General features: G+C 39.2%; 1 protein-coding gene across 2 annotated transcripts in view; it reads right to left on the reverse strand.

Moving 5' to 3' along the window:
* DDX46 (DEAD-box helicase 46) overlaps positions 1–22,136 on the reverse strand; it is a 61,864-nt gene that overhangs the window by 20,621 nt on the left and 19,107 nt on the right. For both annotated transcript variants that reach the window (XM_032627282.1, XM_032627283.1), the window contains exons 13-15: positions 20,777–20,859; positions 7,867–8,031; positions 6,638–6,800 (exon numbers count right to left, since the gene is read on the reverse strand). In XM_032627282.1, the coding sequence (XP_032483173.1) occupies positions 6,638–6,800; positions 7,867–8,031; positions 20,777–20,859 (411 nt within the window). The remainder of the gene's footprint in view (positions 1–6,637; positions 6,801–7,866; positions 8,032–20,776; positions 20,860–22,136) is intronic.

A 22,136-nucleotide genomic window follows, 5' to 3' on the forward strand; every position in this document is an offset into this window, starting at 1 on the left:
ACATAAGAGAATTCAGACTCTACAAGGTATCATTCACAAAGGCCAGTATACAAACCAAAATTACTAGACATACAAAGAAACAGAAAACTATAAAACAAAATCAAAAGAAAAGATAATAGAAACTGACTTCAGATGACCAAGACATTATAATTAAAAGTCAAAGATTTTAAAGCAACTATTATAATTGTGATCAAGGAAAAAAACTTTTAAATGCTTATAATGAATGGCTAGGAAATTGAATTAGCGAATCAGTAAAATATAAAAGAGAGCCCACAGGAAATTCTAGAACTAAAAAAAAAATTGAATTAAAAAATTCACTGAATGGGCTTATTATTAGCAGATAAGAGATGGCCAAAAACACACAGTGAACTTAAGACAGAGTCAAAGAAATTATTCAGTCTTAGAAAGAAAAAAGATTGTAAAATAAAGACTGAACATAGTATCAGTGATACGTGAGACAGAATCAAAAGGCTGAACATACACACAATTGGAGTCCCAAAAAGAGAGGAGAGAATAGGGCAGTAAAACAATCAATCAATCAATCAATCAAGAAATAACAGTCAAAGGACTTCCCTGGTGGCACAGTGGATAAGACTCCACACTCCCAGTGCAGGGGGCCCAGGTTCAATCCCTGGTAAGGGAACTAGATCTCACATGCATGCCACGACTAACAGTTCGCATGCCACAACTAAGGAGCCTGCCTCCCGCAACTAAGACCCAGTGCAACCAAATTAATTAATTAATTATTTTAAAAAAAGAAATAGGGGCTTCCCTGGTGGCGCAGTGGTTGGGGGTCCGCCTGCCGATGCAGGGGACACGGGTTCGTGCCCCGGTGTGGGAGGATCCCACATGCCGCGGAGCGGCTGGGCCCGTGAGCCATGGCCGCTGAGCCTGCGCGTCCGGAGCCTGTTGCTCCGCGACGGGAGAGGCCACGGCAGTGAGGGGCCCGCGTACCGCAAAAAAAAAAAAAAAAAAAAAAGAAATAACAGTCAAGTAGTTCCCAAATTAGATGCAAGACATAAATTTACAGATTCTAGAAGGCGGTAAACCCGAAGGAGAATACAAAGAAAATCATATCTAAATCAACTTACCATATGACCCAGCTATCCCATTCCTGGTTATCTACCCTTGAGAAATGAAATGTTCACACAAAAATCTGGACTTACATATTTAACAGCAGCTCTATTCATAATTGTCTAAAACTAGAAACAACCCAAATGTCCTTTAACAGATAAATACACAGAGTACATCCACACAAAACATACTATTAGATAATAAAAAGAAATGAACAATGCAACAACTTGAATGAATCTCAAAGCCATCATGCTAAGTGAAAAAAAAGCCAACTGCAAAAAGCTGTATAATGTATGACTGCATTTATAAACATTCTTATAAGAGCACATCAGTGGTTTCCAGGGGCTATGTACAAGAGAAAAGATAACCTTAGAGTTACTCTGCATAGGGATAGGACAAGGGAGTCTTGGGGGGTGAGGGAACTATTCTGTATCCTGATTATGGTGAATCCTTTGGGATGGTTAAAACAGCCAAAAAGCTGGAAGTAGTCCAGGTGACCAACAGAAATGACTGAAAAAACTATGATATACTTATACACTGGAGTATTACTCAGCAATAAAAGGGAAGAGCTGTTACATCCAACATGGATGAAAATTCAAAAATATATGCAGAGTCAAAGATACCTGACACAAAACCGTCCATAATGTATGGTTCCATTTATCTGGAATTCTAAAACAGGTAAAGTTGGGGAAAAAATTTAAAAAGTGGTGGCAGAGACTGAGGGAAATTTCTGAGGTTATACCTTAACAGAGGTTTGGGTTTCACAACTTACATGCATTTGTCAAAACTCATCAAATGGTACACTCAGGATCTGTACATTTCACTATAGTTTACTTACAAATGTTTTATTTAAAAAAATTTTGAACTAGTGTTAATCATGTGCACACTGAAGTGAAATGTGCTGATGCTGCAACGTATTCTGAAATGTATCAAAAAACTAAGAAAGGGCTTCCCTGGTGGCGCAGTGGTTAAGAATCCCCCTGCCAATGCAGGGGACACGGTTTCCAGCCCTGGTCTGGGAAGATCCCACATGCCACGGAGCAACTAAGCCCGTGCACCACAACTACTGAGCCTGCGCTCTAGAGCCTGCAAGCCACAACTACTGAAGGCTGCGTGCCAAGAGCCCGTGCTCCACAACAAGAGAAGCCACTGCAATGAGAAGCCCGTGCACCACAACGAAGAGTAGCCCCCACTCGCTCTAACGAGAGAAAGCCCGCACACAGCAACGAAGACCCAACACAGCCAAAAATTATAAATAAATAAAAAGAAAGAAATTTATTTTTTAAAAAAACTAAGAAAAATTGAGAAGTGGGTAAAAGGACAGATGGCTAAAGATGTGACATAAATATAACAAAATGTTAATTGTAGAACCTAGTATTAGATATTCAAGGGTGTTAATAATATAGTTTTCTCAGATTTTCTGTGTTTGAAATTTTGGTAGTAAAAATGAGGGGGAAAAAAAGCCATAGATATATGGAAAATAGTCTTCCTCCTCTGGACGCTGTCAAATCTGGAAGTGATGACTGAGCCTGCAGAAGGCTTTTTGCTGCCATAAAGAAAGCTTAGCTTAATAACTAAGTTATTATGCTCAAGATGGCAGTATAGAAACTACAATATGGTAACACTGAGCTACTGCAGAGTGAAGCAAGCCTGGAATCGTTTTCTGTTTTTTTCTTCTTTGGCCACACCTTGCAGCATGTGGCCTCTTAGTTCCCCAACCAGGGGTAGAACCCAGGCCCCCTGCAGTGGAAGCGCAGAGTTTTAACCACTGGACCGCCAGGGAAGTCCCCTGGAATCGTTCTGCCACGGGATTTCATGTTTTGTAAAATAATAAATATTCCTCATGATTTATGGCAGCTGAGTTCATTATTTTCTGTTACTTGCAGAGAACCAAAAGGAAAAGTAACTGATATTAATAGTACATGTCAGGGCTTCCCTGGTGGTGCAGGGGTTGAGATTCCGCCTGCCTATGCAGGGGACACGGGTTCGTGCCCCGGTCCAGGAAGATCCCACATGCCGCGGAGCGGCTGGGCCCATGAGCCATGGCCGCTGGGCCTGCGCGTCCGAAGCCTGTGCTCCGCAACGGGAGAGGCCACAACAGTGAGAGGCCTGCGTACCGCAAAATAAATAAATAAATAAATAAATAAAATTAGGCAAGAGAGTAACATTATAAAAAAAAAAATAGTACATGTCAAAAGTCTCATTGAAGCATTTTGCCCTATTTTAAAATGTCTCTGTTTTCATATATCATAAACACCTGAAAGTAGAAACCACTGTGCTACTTTCCTAATTTCAGCAATATTTACTGTATTAAATGCAGGCTGCATCTTTAAGGAATTTTAAAATTATTCATTAGTGCAAAAATGAAGAAATGGATGACTGACAGAATAGAAATTATAGCCATGGTTTAATGATAGTATTTTCAGATTTCTTCTTTCATTTTTTAACTCAGTTTAGAGGAAAGTTTAGAGGAATGCAGGTATGTGATAAATAAAATATAGAGTATTAAGAACAATATGCTCTCCACATATTTTGTTCATAAACTACAATGACCCGGCCTTTGTGCTCTAACAAAAAAAGTCAAGCAACCATGGAATGCTCTGATTGTTGAACTGAGAAAATTGTCTCAGGTTAAGAAAACCAGGAGTGGGCAGAACACATCATCCACTCTCCAACCTCCTGCCTCCCTTTCTCCCTTCACTAGACCTGAAGACTAGAGAACTACAGATGGCTCTGAAGAAGTGGCAGCACTCAGAGTGTCTCTGAGCTTCCTTCTCACTATTCAGAAGAGTAAGCAGGAATAAACAGCTATTATTCAATTAAGCGATAGGTTCTGCAAATCAGCCTGACTGCCCCTTTATGGAGATCAATCTTAGAAGAACAGAAATACCACAATCTCCATCTTACAAATGAACAAGTCCAGGATTTTCTGTCATTTGGTCACAATCCAGAGTCAGCAGCATCTTGCAGTTGCAATAATCCTAGCAGGAAGAATGGACTAAATGTTTTGTAGTTTGTATTCTTTTTTCTTCTAAAGGGGCACACAATTGTACGTATTTCAGACATACTAACACCCACACTTCTCACAACTAATGCCATTATACTATGTATTATGCATGAAATGCACATTAGGAATTTCATGGTTACACCTTTAAAAAAATAATTCTTCAAAAGCCTTACATAGGGCTTCCCTGGTGGCGCAGTGGTTGAGAGTCTGCCTGCCGATGCAGGCGACACGGGTTCATGCCCCGGTTGGGGAAGATTCCACATGCCACGGAGAAGCTAGGCCTGTGAGCCATGGCTGCTGAGCCTGTGCATCCAGAGCCTGTGCTCCGCAACGGGAGAGGCCACAACAGTGAGAGGCCCGCGTACCGCAAAAAAAAAAAAAAAAAAAAAAAAAAAGCCCTACATAATTTCATGCTGCAGAGCAACTAAGCCCGTGCACCACAACTACTGAGCCTGCGCTCTAGAGCCCGCAAGCCACAACTGCTGAGTCCACGTGCCACACTACTGAAGCCCGAGCGCGTAGAGCCCGTGCTCCACAACAAGAGAAGCCACTGCAATGAGAAGCCCGTGCACCACAACGAAGCGTACGTAGCCCCCACTCGCCGCAACTGGAGAAAGCCTGCACTCAGCAACGAAGACCCAACACAGCCAAAAATAAATAAATATATTTATTTTTCAAAACATGTAACTCACAACTTTAAAAATAAATGAAGAAAAGGAAAACACAACGAGTCATTTTCAAATATTAAAAGTTAACCAAATACATATCCTCAAAGCCCTTTTAATTGCATTCCACATGATGAAGCCTTGTGTGGTAGATTGTATTTTCCAAAGACGGCAGCAAAAGCATGTCCTATCCCACATGCTCTTCTGCATATCGAATGATGTTTTCCCATAAGGTGGTGGAGTCTATGACTCCATTCCCTTGAACGTGGCCCAGTCTAGTGACTATTCTGACCTATAAAATATGGTGGAAATAAAATTTCTACCACTTCCCAGTATCCTCCTTAACTGTCTTGGCAGCTTCTGGTTCTTGCCTTCTGGCCAAGCAGCCTCACAGAGAGGCTCACAAGGGAAAGAGTCAGGACTCCTGGCCAACAGCCTGACTGAGCTCTCAGTCAAGAGCCAATACCAACTTGTCAGCTGCCTAAGTAAGGCAAATTGGAAATGGATCCCCAACCCCAACTGAGCCATCCGAGTAGACAGAGCATGAAAGAGAGACTAGTTATGTGCTAAGAACTACACAAATTGCAGATTCATTAAAAAAGAAAAAAAAAAGACTGTTGCCAGTAAATTTGGGGGTGGTTTGTCACAAAGCCATATTGCCAGAACACTTGGTTAGTGAGTTTAATTCAAACTGTCTCTGTTCCATATGTTTAGTGTTCTAAGTCCCACATATATATAACAATGGTGATATTACACAGAAATTAATTAAAGCTCTAATGTGAATCATAATAAAAACCTCTAGGTAGCATGGTACAATGGAAAGAATAGAACATAAATCAAAAATTTTAAGTGCATAGAAACCAAGCCTATCGATCTGCGCCTGCGTGACCAGCTGAGTTGGCCTCTGGAGACTGCAGATAAGCCGACCTTGCCTAGACAACCGAGTGAGAGGTACCCCGGTGATTAGTGATTTCCTGCTGCCTCCTCACACAGTACCTGGGATTCTCATGACAGCAGTGATTGGTGAGGGACTTGACCAAGGGAGCCCCCTTATCTCCCTCCAGTAGCAGTTAAGCTCATGGAGTGTGGACCCACCCAGGGTGGGTTCCAGTTCTGGCTCCACCATTTTCTGTGTCACCCTGGCAAAGTTACTTAACCTCACTATGCCTCAGTTCCATCTTAAAATAAAAATATCTTAAAAGACAATAATGGTACGTACAGCGTAGGGTTGCTTTGGGGATTAAATGAGTTATACTAAAGCACTGAGGCATTTCCTGGCACGTGGAAAGCGCTCTAAGGCAATTGCAGTTCTTTGATGTCTCAGTCTGCTTTTAGTTTGCGGATTTGGGAAAGTCATCAGAGACCATGCCCCTCCTCTGTTTCAGAAACTCCAAAGGCTCCCTTTGATTACAGCAGGGGCTCCGAAGTGATGGTGCAGGGTGAGGGGGTGTGGGGAGAGAGGTAACATAGGGTGGGTGTGATATGATACGTTGGGGGAGTGGGAAGAAAATACTAGAATATTTCTAATTTTTGTGTTTTTTAATTTCTTATTTGTATGTTAATGTTTATAAAGAGCATAATATTACATTAGTTGTACATATAAATAACTTGTAAATAAATATTGGGGGTTTGGGCTGAAAAAAAAAATTTAAGTTCAATTCCTCATTAGCTGATTAATGGTTATGGAATTTGATCAAGCCAATATGTTGTTGTCTTATTTTCTTTATTGCTAAGATGAAATAAAATAATGCTTACCCACCCCCACAGAACTGTTATGAATGAAAAATGACATGGATGACATAAAATTTACTGCTAAATTAGAGACAAAGGAAATACACAGCACAGTGCTTGGCTAAGTTAAGTACTTAACAGAGACTTCATTAAACGTTACCTCCATGAAGAGACATGCAAGGGTAAGAAGCTCTCATTAAATCTTTCAGAAGACCATCAGCATGTTCCTGCTTATCCACAAATATAATGACAGATCCTGATTCTTGATAATGGCCTAGAAGTTCAAGTAGCTTCAAGAATTTCTTTTCTTCTTCAATCACAATCTGAAAACAACACATTGTACCAAGTTAATGGAGTAAAAACCCAAATACATTTCATGAACAAAAATATTTTTATTTGTGGCAAATAAATAAACATCTTCCTATAACTTTAGGAAGGGGTAGGAAAATGTTGATTTTAATTGATAAACCACTAAGACCAAAAAAATAATTGTAACAGTCAGAGACTAAGAGGCTTACAAATGTGGACAGATGATCATCTGTTCTCTCTCTCTCTCTCTTTTTTATTATTTTTGCGGTACGCGGGCCTCTCATTGTTGTGGCCTCTCCCGTTGCGGAGCACAGGCTCTGGATGCACAGGCTCAGCGGCCATGGCTCACGGGCCCAGCCGCTCCGCAGCATGTGGGATCTTCCCAGACCGGGGCACGAACCCGCGTCCCCTGCACTGGCAGGCGGACTCTCAACCAGTGTGCCACCAGGTAAGCCCCTCTCTCTGACTCTTAACTTCACATCCTATTAATCAAAGAATAACATAGGTATGTGACATTTTATCACCAGCCTACCACTTCTGGTGAAAAAAACTAAAAGAGCATTTAAACAGTTCCATGGAAGAGCAAATTCAACTATACTTGGTAGGGCTTTCCTGGTGGCACAGTGGTTAAGCATCTGTCTGCCAATGCAGCGGACATGGGTTTGAGCCCTGGTCCAGAAAGATCCCACAAGCTGTGGAGCAACTAAGCCCGTGTACCACAACTACTGAGCCTGCACTCTAGAGCACGTGAGCCACAACTACTGAAGTCCGCACACCTAGAGCCCATGCTCCACGAGAGAAACCACCACAATGAGAAGCCCACGCACCACAACAAAGAGTAGCCCCCACTCACCACAACTAGAGAAAGCCTGCATGCAGCAATGAAGACGCAATGCAGAAATAAATGAATAAATAAAATTTTTAAAAATATATATATATATTTCGTAAAATGTTAAAGGCTGCAGTTGATACGTACTGTTTAATTTTAGAAATTATCTGCCTACATGACAACGATCCCAAAAGGATGACACAGTGCCTAAACATACAGGGAACTGGGGGCTTCCTAAGGACTGTACGCACCACTTGTTGCTCCACATCTGAGCAAACCACACTTCTGCCTCCAACCTGCACTTCAATGGGTTTACTCAGGATTCTGCGAGCCAAGGCCTCCATAGCTCTGGGGAAAGTAGCTGAAAACATAACTGTCTGTCGGTCAGGACGAACATTATCCACAATGCGCATGACCTGAGAAAACATTACAAATAAGCTTGGTGAGTGTAGTCTCCAAAAACTGTAGGATGTTAAAACCAAGTAGAAGGAACTTTTGAGAACATCTATTCAGTGACTTTTAAATGTGTTACCTTAGAATATTATAATTGATTTTACCCTAAAATTTGCTCCTCTCATAGTTTCCCCCTCTCAAGATATGGCAACTCTAGTCATTTTGGTTTATGCCAAAAATCTAGGAGCCATCCGTAACTACTCTCTCTCTTACTCATCCCACACCCAATCCATCAACAAATTCAGTAGTCTTGATCTTCAAACTAAACCTACAATGCACCTATTCCTCATTGATATTTCTGTTTTCCTCCAATTATTCAACACATTTTTACTGAGCAACCATTATGTGCCAGGCATTGTTCTAAGTGCTTGGAATATGCAATAAAAATAGAGAAAAACTTGTCTTAATAGAGCTTATATTCTAATGAGGATGCATAAACAAATATATTATGTTACAAATGGTGATAAGAGCTACAGGAAAAAAAAGAACAACGATGGTGGACATACTGTTGAGGGAGTGGGATACAGGTACCAATTAACTACCTCAGTGTCTAAAGAGCCCTGGAGGAATCAGGGAGTTCTAGGATTCTTATGGCATAAACAAGCAAAAAAAGACATAATGAATAAAATTATTACTGATGGTTTCAAGAGAGACAGGGGTGAGTGGTCGGAAACTGGAAAGGGTAAAGGTCTTGCCAGGAATACACAGGACCACATTTCTACTCCAATCACAGATGATGTGATATCTGTGAAAGGGGCTGCCCTACCCAAGGCATGTGGAAATCCTGGGCTCCTGGTCCAAACCTCAACCATCTCTCATCTGGATTATTTCAATTGTCTCCTACCAGGTTTTCCTGCCTTTACTCCTGTCCAATCTGAAATCTATTCTCCACCCAGCAGCCAAAATGATGGCTTTAAAACTTATCCCAGTATTTTCAGTTAAAAATGTTTCAGTGCTGACAGCACACTTACTTCTCTTCCCTTGAAAAACGCTGTAAAATGTAACAATACAGGGATTGTTTTAAAAAATTACACAAACCAACAAAGACCAAGAAAATAAGACAGGACACGATAGCAACAACATTTTGATTAAGTGGTACCTGACTTAGCAGACCCAAGAAAACTAAATCCTAAAATGGGAATGAACTAGACTTTCAAGAAGTGGCTTCTCTTATACCCTATCCTGTTTCTCTTCTTCAGGAGGATTGCTCTTTACCACTTGGTCTTTACATAAATTTCAGAGTTAAGCTCTCTTTAATGTTTTCCAGTAAAGTTTCACAGTTTTCTCCAGATACATATTACACATCTTTGTCAAGTTTATTTTTCCAAGCTTTTGTAACTTATATGATTTCTAAAGTACATTTTCTAACTTACTGGGAAAAGAACTGCAAATGACTTTTCTTTACTGACTTTGTGTCCAGAAATTTTACTATTCTCTTTATCAATTCTAATAATTTATCTGTAGATTATTTTGAGTCTTCTACAAAGATAGTCATATCATCTGCAGATAACACTTGTTTCTTCCTTTCTAAATATTATACCTTTTTCTTGCTTACTGTGCTAGGACCTCTAGCAAAGTGTTGAGTGAGTGTTCACTACTTAATTTTCTTTCTTATGTTAAAAGCTTCAAAGTTGCACCATTAGGTGTAAGGTTTGCTACAGGCTTATTCTGGTAGCTCCCTACTAGTCCTAGTGTGCTGAATTTTTAAACCATCAGTGAAATTTTATCAAATGCTTTTCTACATTATTTGAGATAATACTATGGTTTTTCCCTCTATTCTGGTAACGGTGGATTACATTACTTGATTTTTCTAATGTTAAACCAGCCTTACATCCAAAGGATACTAACTTTGATATGATTAATGATATATTTTAAACATTGCTATATTTGGTTCCTTAATATATTTTTTTAGGGGTTTTGCATCATTGTACATAAAACTGTAACATAACGTTTGATTTCTGTATCAATATTATATTGCCCTATAAAATGGAATAGCTACTATGGAAAAGTTTGACTGTTTCTTAGAAAGTTAAACATAAATTACCATACAGGGGTGGGGAAGATGGCAGAAGAGTAAGACACGGAGATCACCTTCCTCCCCACAGATACATCAGAAATACATCTACACGTGGAACAACTCCTACAGAACACCTACTGAAGGCTGGCAGAAGACCTCAGACCTCCCAAAAGGCAAGAAACTCCCCACGTACCTGGGTAGGGCAAAAGAATAAACAGAGACAAAAAAATAGGGACGGGATCTGCACCAGTGGGAGGGAGCTGTGAAGGAGGAAAGGTTTCCACACACTAGGAAGCCCCTTCGCGGGCAGAGACTGCGGGTGATGGAGGGGGGAGCTTCGGGGCCACGGAGGAGAGTGCAGCCACAGGGGTGCGCAGGGCAAAGCGGAGAGATTACCGCACAGAGGATCGCTGCCGACCGGCACTCACCAGCCCGAGAGGCTAGTCTGCTCACCCGCCGGAGCGGGCAAGGCTGGGAGCTGAGGCTCAGGCTTCGGTCGGAGCGTAGGGAGAGGACTGCACGGAGAGGACTAGCAGCGTGAACACAGCCTGAAGGGGCCAGTGCGCCACGGCTACCCGGGACGGAGTCCGGGGAAAAGTCTGGACCTGCCGAAGAGGCAAGAGACTTTTCTTCCCTCTTGTTTCCTGGTGTGCGAGGAGAGGGGATTAAGAGCGCCGCTTAAAGGAGCTCCAGAGACAGGCGCAAGTCGTGGCTAACAGCACGGACCCCAGAGACGGACATGAGATGCAAAAGCTGCTGCTGCTGTCACCAAGAAGCCTGTGTGCAAGCACAGGTCACACACCTCCCTTCCGGGGAGCCTGTACAGCCCGCCACTGCCAGGGTCCCGGGATCCAGGGACAACTTCCCCGGGAGAACGCACGGCGCGCCTCACACTGCTGCAACGTTATGTTGGCCTCCGCTGCCACAGGCTTGCCCCGCATTCCGTACCCCTCCCTCCCCACCAGCCTGAGTAAGCCAGAGCCCCCGAATCAGTGGCTCCTTTAACCCCATCCTGTCTGAGCGAAGAACAGACGCACTCTGGCGACCTACACGCAGAGGCGGGGCCAAATCCAAAGGTGAGCCCCCCGGGAGCTGTGCGAACAAAGAAGAGAAAGGGAATGTCTCCCAGCTGCCTTAGGAGCAGCGGATTAAATCTCCACAATCAACTTGATATACCTGCATCTGTGGAATACATGAATAGACAACGAATCATCCCAAATTGAGGTGGACTTTGAGAGCAAGATTTATTATTTTTTCCCCTTTTCCTCTTTTTGTGTGTGTATACTTCTGTGTGAGATTTTGTCTATATAGCTTTGCTTTCACCATTTGTCCTAGGGTTCTATCTGTCCGGTTTTTTTTTTACTTTAAAAAAATATTTTTTCTTAATAATTATTTTTTATTTTAATAACTTTTATTTTATCTTACTTTTTTATCTTTTCTTTTCCTTCCTTCCTCCCTCCCTCCCTCCCTCCCTTCCTTTCTTTCTTTTTCTTTCTACTTTTTCTCCGTTTTATTCTGAGCCGTGTGGATGAAAGGCTCTTGGTGCTGCAGCCAGAATTCAGTGCTGTGCCTCTGAGGTGGGAGAGCCAACTTCAGGACACTGGTCCACAAGAGACCTCGCAGCTCCATGTAATATCAAACGGCAAAAATCTCCCAGGGATCTCCATCTCAACACCAACACCCAGCTTCACTCAACAACCAGCAAGCTACAGTGCTGGACACCCTATGCCAAACAACTAGCAAGACAGGAACACAACCCCCACCCATTAGCAGAGAGGCTGCCTAAAATCATAGTAAGTCCACAGACACCCCAAAACACACCACCAGACGTGGAGCTGCCCAACAGAAAGACAAGATCCAGCCTCATCCACCAGAACACAGGCAGTAGTCCCCTCCACCAGGAAGCCTACACAACCCACTGAACCAACTTTAGCCACCAGGGACAGACACCAAAAACAACGGGAACTATGAACCAGCAGCCTGCAAAAAGGAGACCCCACACACAGTAAGATAAGCAAAATGAGAAGACAGAAAAACACACAGCAGATGAAGGAGCAAGTTAAAACCCACCAGACCTAACAAATGAAGAGGAAATAGGCAGTCTACCTGAAAAACATTTCAGAATAATAATAGTAAAGATGATCCAAAATCGTGGAAACAGAATAGAGAAAATGAAAGAAAGATTTAACAAGGACCTAGAAGAACTAAAGATGAAACAAGCAACAATGAACAACACAATAAATGAAATTAAAAATACTCTAAAAGGGATCAATAGCAGAATAACTGAGGCAGAAGAAAGGATAAGTGACCTGGAAGATAAAATAGTGGAAATAACTACTGCAGAGCAGAATGAAGAAAAATGAATGAAAAGAAATGAGGACAGTCTCAGAGACCTCTGGGACAACATTAAACGCACCAACATTCAAATCATAGGGTCTCCAGAAGAAGAAGAGAAAAAGAAAGGGACTGAGAAAATATTTGAAGAGACTATAGTTGAAAACTTCCCTAATATGGGAAAGGAAACAGTTAATCAAGTCCAGTAAGCACAGAGAGTCCCATACAGGGTAAATCCAAGGAGAAACACGCCAAGACACATATTAATCAAACTGTCAAAAATTAAATACAAAGAAAACATGTTAAAAGTAGCAAGGGAAAAACAACAAATAACACACAAGGGAATCCCCATAAGGTTAACAGCTGATTTTTCAGCAGAAACTCTGCAAGCCAGAAGGGACTGGCAGGACATATTTAAAGTGATGAAGGAGAAAAACATACAACCAAGATTACTCTACCCAACAAGAATCTCTTTCAGATTTGATGGAGAAATTAAAACCTTTACAGACAAGCAAAAGCTAAGAGAGTTCAGCACCACCAAACCAGCTTTACAACAAATGCTAAAGGAACTTCTCTAGGCAAGAAACACAAGAGAAGGAAAAGACCTACAATAACAAACCCAAAACAATTAAGAAAATGGGAATAGGAACATACTTATCAATAATTACCTTAAATGTAAATGGATTAATGCTCCCACCAAAAGATACAGACTGGCTGAAAGGATACAAAAACAAGACCCATATATATGCTGTCTACAAGAGACCCACTTCAGACCTAGAGACACATACAGACTGAAAGTGAGGGGATGGAAAAAGATATTCCATGCAAATGGAAATCAAAAGAAAGCTGGAGTAGCAATTCTCATATCAAACAAAACAGACTTTAAAATAAAGACTATTAGAAGAGACAAAGAAGGACACTACATAATGATCAAGGGATCTATCCAAGAAGATATAACAATTGTAAATATTTATGCACCCAACATAGGAGCACCTCAATACATAAGGCAAATGCTAACAGCCATAAAAGGGGAAATCAACAGTAACACATTCATAGTCGGGGACTTTAACACCCCACTTTCACCAATGGACAGATCATCCAAAATGAAAATAAATAAGGAAACACAAGCTTTAAATGATACATTAAACAAGATGGACTTAATTGATATTTATAGGACATTTCATCCAAACACAACAGAATACACATTTTTCTCAAGTGCTCATGGAACATTCTCCAGGATATATCGTATCTTGGGTCACAAATCAAGCCTCGATAAATTTAAGAAAACTGAAATTGTATCAAGTATCTTTTCCGACCACAATGCTGTGAGACTAGATATCAATTACAGAAAAAGATCTGTAAAATATACAAACACACGGAGGCTAAACAACACACTACTTAATAACGAAGTGATCACTGAAGAAATCAAAGAGGAAATCAAAAAATACCTAGAAACAAATGACAATGGAGACACGACGACCCAAAACCTATGGGATGCAGCAAAAGCAGTTCTAAGAGGGAAGTTTATAGCAACACAATCCTACCTTAAGAAACAGGAAACATCCCAAATAAACAACCTAACCTTGCACCTAAAGCAATTAGAGAAAGAAGATCAAAAAAAACCCCCAAAGTTAGCAGAAGGAAAGAAATCATAAAGATCAGATCAGAAATAAATGAAAAAGAAATGAAGGAAACGATAGCAAAGATCAATAAAACTAAAAGCTGGTTCTTTGAGAAGATAAACAAAACTGATAAACCATTAGCCAGACTCATCAAGAAAAAAAGGGAGAAGACTCAAATCAATAGAATTAGAAATGAAAAAGAAGTAACAACTGACACTGCAGAAATAAAAAAGATCATGAGAGATTACTACAAGCAACTCTATGCCAATAAAATGCACAACCTGGAAGAAATGGACAAATTCTTAGAAATGCACAGCCTGCCAAGACTGAATCAGGAAGAAATAGAAAATATGAACAGACCAATCACAAGCACTGAAATTGAAATGGTGATTAAAAATCTTCCAACAAACGAAAGCCCAGGACCAGATGGCTTCACAGGCGAATTCTATCAAACATTTAGAGAAGAGCTAACACCTATCCTTCTCAAACTCTTCCAAAATATAGCAGAGGGAGGAACACTCCCAAACTCATTCTACGAGGCTATCATCACCCTGATACCAAAACCAGACAAGGATGTCACAAAGAAAGAAAACTACAGGCCAATATCACTGATGAACACAGATGCAAAAATCCTCAACAAAATACTAGCAAACAGAACCCAACAGCACATTAAGAGGATCATACACCATGATCAGGTGGGGAATATTCCAGGAATGCAAGGATTCTTCAGTATACGCAAATTGATCAATGTGATACACCGTATTAACAAACTGAAGAAGAAAAACCATATGGTCATCTCAATAGATGCAGAGAAAGCTTTCGACAAAATTCAACACCCATTTATGATAAAAACCCTGCAGAAAGTAGGCATAAGAGGGAACTTTCCTCAACATAATAAAGGCCATATATGACAAACCCACAGCCAACATCATCCTCAATGGTGAAAAACTGAAAGCATTTCCACTAAGATCAGGAACAAGACAAGGTTGCCCACTCTCACCACTATTGTTCAACATAGTTTTGGAAGTTTTAGCCACAGCAATCAGAGAAGAAAAGGAAATAAATGGAATCCAAATCGGAAAAGAAGTAAAGCTGTCACTGTTTGCAGATGACATGATACTATAAATAGAGAATCCTAAAGATGCTACCAGAAAACTACTAGAGCTAATCAATGAATTTGGTAACGTAGCAGGATACAAAATTAATGCACAGAAATCTCTGGCATTCCTATACACTAATGATGAAAAATCTAAAAGTGAAATCAAGAAAACACTCCCATTTACATTGCAACAAAAAGAATAAAATATCTAGGAATAAACCTACTTAAGGAGACAAAAGACCTGTATGCAGAAAATTATAAGACACTGATGAAAGAAATTAAAGATGATACAAATAGATGGAGAGATATACCATGTTCTTGGATAGGAAGAATCAACATTGTGAAAATGACTCTACTACCCAAAGCAATCTACAGATTCAATGCAATCCCTATCAAACTACCACTGGCATTTTTCACAGAACTAGAACAAAAAATTTCACAATTTGTATGGAAACACAAAAGACCCAGAATAGCCAAAGCAATCTTGAGAACAAAAAATGAACGGAGCTGGGGGTATCAGGCTCCCTGACTTCAGACTATACTACAAAGCTGAAGTAATCAAGACAGTATGGTACTGGCACAAAAACAGAAAGATAGATCAATGGAACAGGGTAGAAAGCCCAGAGATAAACCCACGCACATATGGTCACCTTATCTTTGATAAAGGAGGCAGGAATGTACAGTGGAGAAAGGACAGCCTCTTCAATAAGTGGTGCTGGGAAAACTGGACAGGTACATGTAAAAGTATGACATTAGATCACTCCCTAACACCATACACAAAAATAAGCTCAAAATGGATTAAAGACCTAAATGTAAGGCCAGAAACTATCAAACTCTTAGAGGAAAACATAGGCAGAACACTCTTTGACATAAATCACAGCAAGATCCTTTTTGATCCACCTCCTAGAGAAATGCAAATAAAAACAAAAATAAACAAATGGGACCTAATGAAACTTCAAAGCTTTTGCACAGCAAAGGAAACCATAAACAAGACCAAAAGACAATCCTCAGAATGGGAGAAAATATTTGCAAATGAAGCAACTGACAAAGGATTAATCTCCAAAATTTAAAAGCAGCTCAAGCAGCTCAATAACAAAAAAACAAACAACCCAATCCAAAAATGGGCAGAAGACCTAAACAGACATTTCTCCAAAGAAGATATACAGACTGCCAACAAACACATGAAGAAATGCTCAACATCATTAATCATTAGAGAAATGCAAATCAAAACTACAATGAGCTATCATCTTACACTGGTCAGAATGGCCATCATCAAAAAATCTAGAAACAATAAATGCTGGACAGGGTGTGGAGAAAAGGGAACACTCTTGCACTGCTGGTGGGAATGTGAATTGGTACAGCCACTATGGAGAACAGTATGGAGGTTCCTTAAAAAACTACAAATAGAACTACCATATGACCCAGCAATCCCACTACTGGGCATGTACCCTGAGAAAACCATAATTCAAAAAGAGTCATGTACCAAAATGTTCATTGCAGCTCTATTTACAATAGCCAGGAGATGGAAACAACCTAGGTGTCCATCATCGGATGAATGGATAAAGAAGATGTGGCACATATATACAATGGAATATTACTCAGCCATAAAAAGAAATGAAATTGAGCTATTTGTAATGAGGTGGATGGACCTAGAGTCTGTCATACAGAGTGAAGTGAGTCAGAAAGAGAAAGATAAATACCGTATGCTAACACATATATATGAAATCTAAGAAAAAAAAATATGAAGAACCTAGGGGTAAGACAGGAATAAAGACACAGACCTACTAGAGAATGGATTTGAGGATATGGGGAGGGGGAAGGGTAAGCTGTGACAAAGTGAGAGAGTGGCATGGACATATATACACTACCAAACGTAAAATAGCTAGCTAGTGGGAAGCAGTCGCATAGCACAGGGAGATCAACTCAGTGCTCTGTGACCACCTAGTGGGGTGAGGATAGGGAGGGTGGGAGGGAGGGAGGTGCAAGAGGGAAGAGATATGGGAACATATGTATATGTATAACTGATTCACTTTGTTATAAAGCAGCAACTAACACACCATTGTAAAGCAATTACACTCCAATAAAGATGTAAAAAAAAAGTGGCTTTCTTCTATTTGAGGCTTTCCTCACCTAAAAGAAATAAATAAATAAATAAATTACCATACAATCAGGAATTCTACTCCTAGGTAATCTATTCAAAATATACGAAGAAGTATGTCCATACAAAGACTTGTATACAAATGTTCCTAGCAGCATTATTCCTAATCATGGAAATAATCCAAATGTTCATCAGCTGGCTAATGGAGAAACAAAATATGACATATATTCATATGACGGAATATTAATTACTCAGCAATTAAAGGAATAAAGTACTGACAAATGCTAGGACACGAATGGAGCTCAAACACATATGATAAGTGAAATAAATACAAGCTAGATGTATACTGTATGATTCTCCACCCCCTCCACCCCCAACAGCACGGCTTGCGGGATCTTAGTTCCCTGACCAGGGACTGAACCCGGACAACAGCAGTGAAAGCACCAAGTCCTAACCACTGGACCACTAGGGAACTCCCTGTAAGATTCCATTTATATGAAATGTCCAGAAAAGGCAAATCTTTTAAGACAGAAAGCAAATTAGTGGCTGCCTCGGGCTGAGGTGGAAATAGGAAATGAATGCAGACAGGCACAAGACATTTTTCTGGTGAAAGAAATCTTCTAAAACTGAATTGTGGTGATGGCTGAAAAAACCTGTATGTGTACTAAAACCCATTTTATTACACACTTTAACAAAGTGAGTTCTATGGTATATAATTAGACCTTAACAGAGCTCTTTTAAAAGTAAAAGATTATAATGACCTTACAAATTGATGAGTATTCCCTCTTTTTTATACTTTGAAATAAAGTATGATTAGGAACATAATTATTTACTCTTTGAATGTCTGGTACAACTTGCTAGTGAAAAATAGTCAGGAACTTGTGTTTTCCTTGTAGGAAAATTAAAAATTGATTTCTTTAACAAATGTAAGACTATTTTAGTGTTCCTGAATCTGTTTAACCTAAAGCTTTCAAATGTACTGGCAAACACAGAAAAAAAAAAAAAAAGAAGAAGCAAGAAGGGAGAAAGAGACTATGCAAGGAGATGAAAATTTCAAAAAACTATCAATATCCAGGGAAACTTAAGAAATTTCTGTATCTATGAGACAAGAACAGGTTGCCATTTAAAATAAAAATTCAGAGAAAAGAAAAGAACATTTAAAATTAAAACTATGAAAGCAGAATTTAAAAATTCAACAGAAAGGTTGAAAGCTCTGAGTTTAGGAAATCTCCTAGTACAGCAAAATGATAGAGATGCAAAATACTTAAGAAAAATTAAGAAAATTAAAGGATGAGTCCAAAAAGTCCAACATTCAAATAATAAGAGTTCCAGAAAACAAAGAGAAGGAAATTATCAAAAAGTAATTCAACAAAATTTCTCAAAACGGAAGGATTTGAGTTTCTAGACGGAAAGAACCCACGAAGTAGTCAGGACACTAGTTGAAGAAAACAAGCCTAAATGACACACAACATTAGGATAAAGATCCAAAAAGTTTCAAGACAAAAAGTACAAATTAAATACGAAAGGTTAATAACTGAGTAACATTGAATTTCTCAAGAAAACCAATGGAGGGACTTCCCTGGTGGTCCAGTGGCTAAGACTCCACACTCCCAATGCAGCAGGCCCAGGTTCAATCTCTGGTCAGGGAACTAGATCCCACGTGCCACAACTAAAGATCCCGTATTGCCAAAACTAAGACCCAGCGCAGCCAAATAAAGAAATAAATATTTTTTTTAAAAAGAAAAGAAAGAAAAAGAAGAAAGAAAACCAATGGAGACAAAAAGAAATTCTGAGGGAAAATAATCCTCACCTCATATCTGGCTAAATGTCAAATAAATTTGAGGGTAGATCAAAGACTTTCCAGACATGCAAAGTCTCAAAGAATGTACCTCAAGCACTTTCTACGGAAAAAGCAGTCCATAAACAAAGGAATACACCAAGAAAAAGCCATGAGATCAATTTCTGGTTAAAAATGAAAGACTGAACACATGCATCTATTTTTACACCCTCCAGAACAACAAAACGTTATAAAAAGGAGATTTTTAAAAATTCACAATGATATGACTCAAAACAAAAGCAACTAATCAGGACAGAGTTTTGGTGAGGGGGCATGAAAATGTTCTGATATTGGATAGTGGTGATGGTTGTAAAGTTCCAGGAATACGATAAAAACCACTGAACTGACTGGGAAAGGGCACCTAGCTCCATATTCCATCCGACTTCTTCAACTCCCTCTACTCTTTCTACAAATGGACCTGCTGTCTCTACTAGAACACATAATTAAAAAGCATATTCAATATCTCCCTCCTACAAAGTAACCTGTTTAATCTCCTCAAAATGCTTATCCAGTCCTTTTTCACATTACGCTCAGATCAAGCTCCCTATAGCTTCCCCACTATCCCAGTCCTACTTGTTGGGACCCAAAGGATAAATTTAATGCTTCTTTCATGTGATAGACTTTATTCAAAGAGTTAAAGGATGCTACCAAATCCCCTACTTCAAGCTAAATATTCCTCATTCCTTTAACTGTTTCTCACATGGCTCAAGTATTACCATAGTCCTGTTTATTCTTATATGCTCCTCTGTATCTCATTTAGAATGTGGTCCCTAAATCTAAACACAATACATGCACTATCATATGACAGGTAATACATTTTTGGAGAATACATGAATAAACGGAAAAGAATGAACACTTTAACCATATTCCCTTCCAATATTCCATTTCTATTACTGCAGTTTGTGATTTAAAAGCATTTTTTTGGCATCCATAGCCCATTGACTACTCATACAGCTCCTCTTGCTAAGAAAAATTTCTACCACCTTTTAAAAAAATTAATTATTTACTTATTGACTGGTTGATTGACTGATTGATTGCTGCGCCGGGTCTTAGTTGTGGCATGCCGCCTCTTAGTTGCAGCATGCATGCGGGATCTTGTTCCCCAACCAGGGATCGAACCTGGGCACCATGCATTGGAAGCATGGAGTCTTACCCACTGGACCACCAGGGAAGCCCCTCTACCACCTTTTAACATGTTTTTCTTTAGGCTTTTTTTTTTTTTTTGTAGCCTTTAGGCTTTTATCACTGTAATTTTGTATTGAACAAAACTGCACACATGAAGAATATAAAATCTAAGCTAGACAAATGCTTTGGGCCTTAGTTTTTACATCTGGAGAATGTAAACAACCTGTGCTATCTAGATCATGAGGTAGTGAAAAGCATGAATTAAAGCAATTTATTTGGAAGTACAATGAAAACTATAAAATATGAAAGCTTGAGTTTCTATTAGGACTCCACTTCTAATTTTACCAGTGATGGTTTTAGATGGCTTAGGAAAGCCTGCACAAATACCTCCTGAACAAGTTTAATGAAGAATCCAAAACATAAATATCTACTTCAATTCCCTATGTCCTCAATCCACTGTATCACCACACAACAGAAATGTGTGTGAGAATTTCAGAAACCATACAAATATTTCATGCTCATGGCAGTTACAAGGTTTACTTTATAGTTCAAAACACTAAGAAATTTAATAAATACCTGTGGTTCAAAACCCATGTCAAACATTCTGTCTGCTTCATCTAAAACAACATAAGTCACTCTTCGAAGATTTGTAACCCGACCTAACATGAGGAAAAAAAATAAAGACAAAAAGAAAACTAAAAATCAGTCACAATTCATTTTATGACTACCAAAATCTTTAAAAAACTGTAAAGGGAACTAAAATGCCTGACTTAACCAGAGGGGTGAGTTAGGTATCTTTAAACAGTGAAAAGAAATTTTGGTTTACAATATCTTATCTACTGGCAAATACTTTCTGACAATGGGTATATGAGGCCCTTTATTTTGTCAAACTCGTCTCTTGCATACCATCATAGGGCCTGAAGAACCTGTAAAATTCAGAAAACAGCCCTCTCCAAAACACATCATAAAACTAAGACTGAGATGGAGCATCGAGCCACATCAGCCATTATCTGACAGCATCACCTAGGAAAAAACATATTAGAGATTACAGCGTATGTGTGGAAAGCAAGTTCCAGTGCTAACTACTTCAGACGCAGAAAATCTCTCTTTACAATACTTTATGTAGTACATAACCTACTTATATACAGTTAGAAGCTTCTAACGGGCATGTCAAAACATAAATAAGAAGCTATTCAATATCACCAGGTAACTAACATATTACACAAAAATTTTAAAAACCAATGTATTACATAGATACATTTTTCTATACAAAGATACAAATCCTATTTTACACAGTGCTCCCACTGGTTTAAATAAATGCAACTGGCTTCTTAGCCAGAAAAAACTAAATACATAGACAGGAAACCCTTTCTAAAGGATTAACACAAGCATTTCTATCAATTGTTGATTCAATCACCTGGCAAAAACATGTATAAAACAGTTATTAAATATAAACCAAAAGGACAGATAAAGGGAAAAGATAAAATTAATCAAGATGAATTTCAGGAAGAGACAATCAATGCAGCATTGAGAAAAAACAAGGAATTATTTTATTAGCATTCAACCCAAAACTTTTCATATGCTATACAAGCACAATGACTTATCAATACCAATGTCACTTTACCAACTTCATGTAGAATTAGAATTAAGAGTACACAGAAATCCAAGCAAAATGCTATTAGAAACATGCATTACTCAAAGTTTTAAATACTCTACGATATATATATACTGAATACTACAATGGAAACGTTTGAAAGCATTTTCTTCAAAAAACAGAAATGTGCCAAAATAAATGCTTTCTAATATTTAAGTATTCCATACTAACATGTGCAGCCCCAATTAGTTTTGCAAGATTGGGAACAGCATTAAATTACCTACCTTTGATGGTTTAAGTCTCGGAAGCCCAGTTCTATAAATCTTGAAGGGCCTTTCTCCA

This window comes from Phocoena sinus, chromosome 3, assembly GCF_008692025.1.
Source record: "Phocoena sinus isolate mPhoSin1 chromosome 3, mPhoSin1.pri, whole genome shotgun sequence".
Classification (NCBI taxonomy): domain Eukaryota; kingdom Metazoa; phylum Chordata; class Mammalia; order Artiodactyla; family Phocoenidae; genus Phocoena; species Phocoena sinus.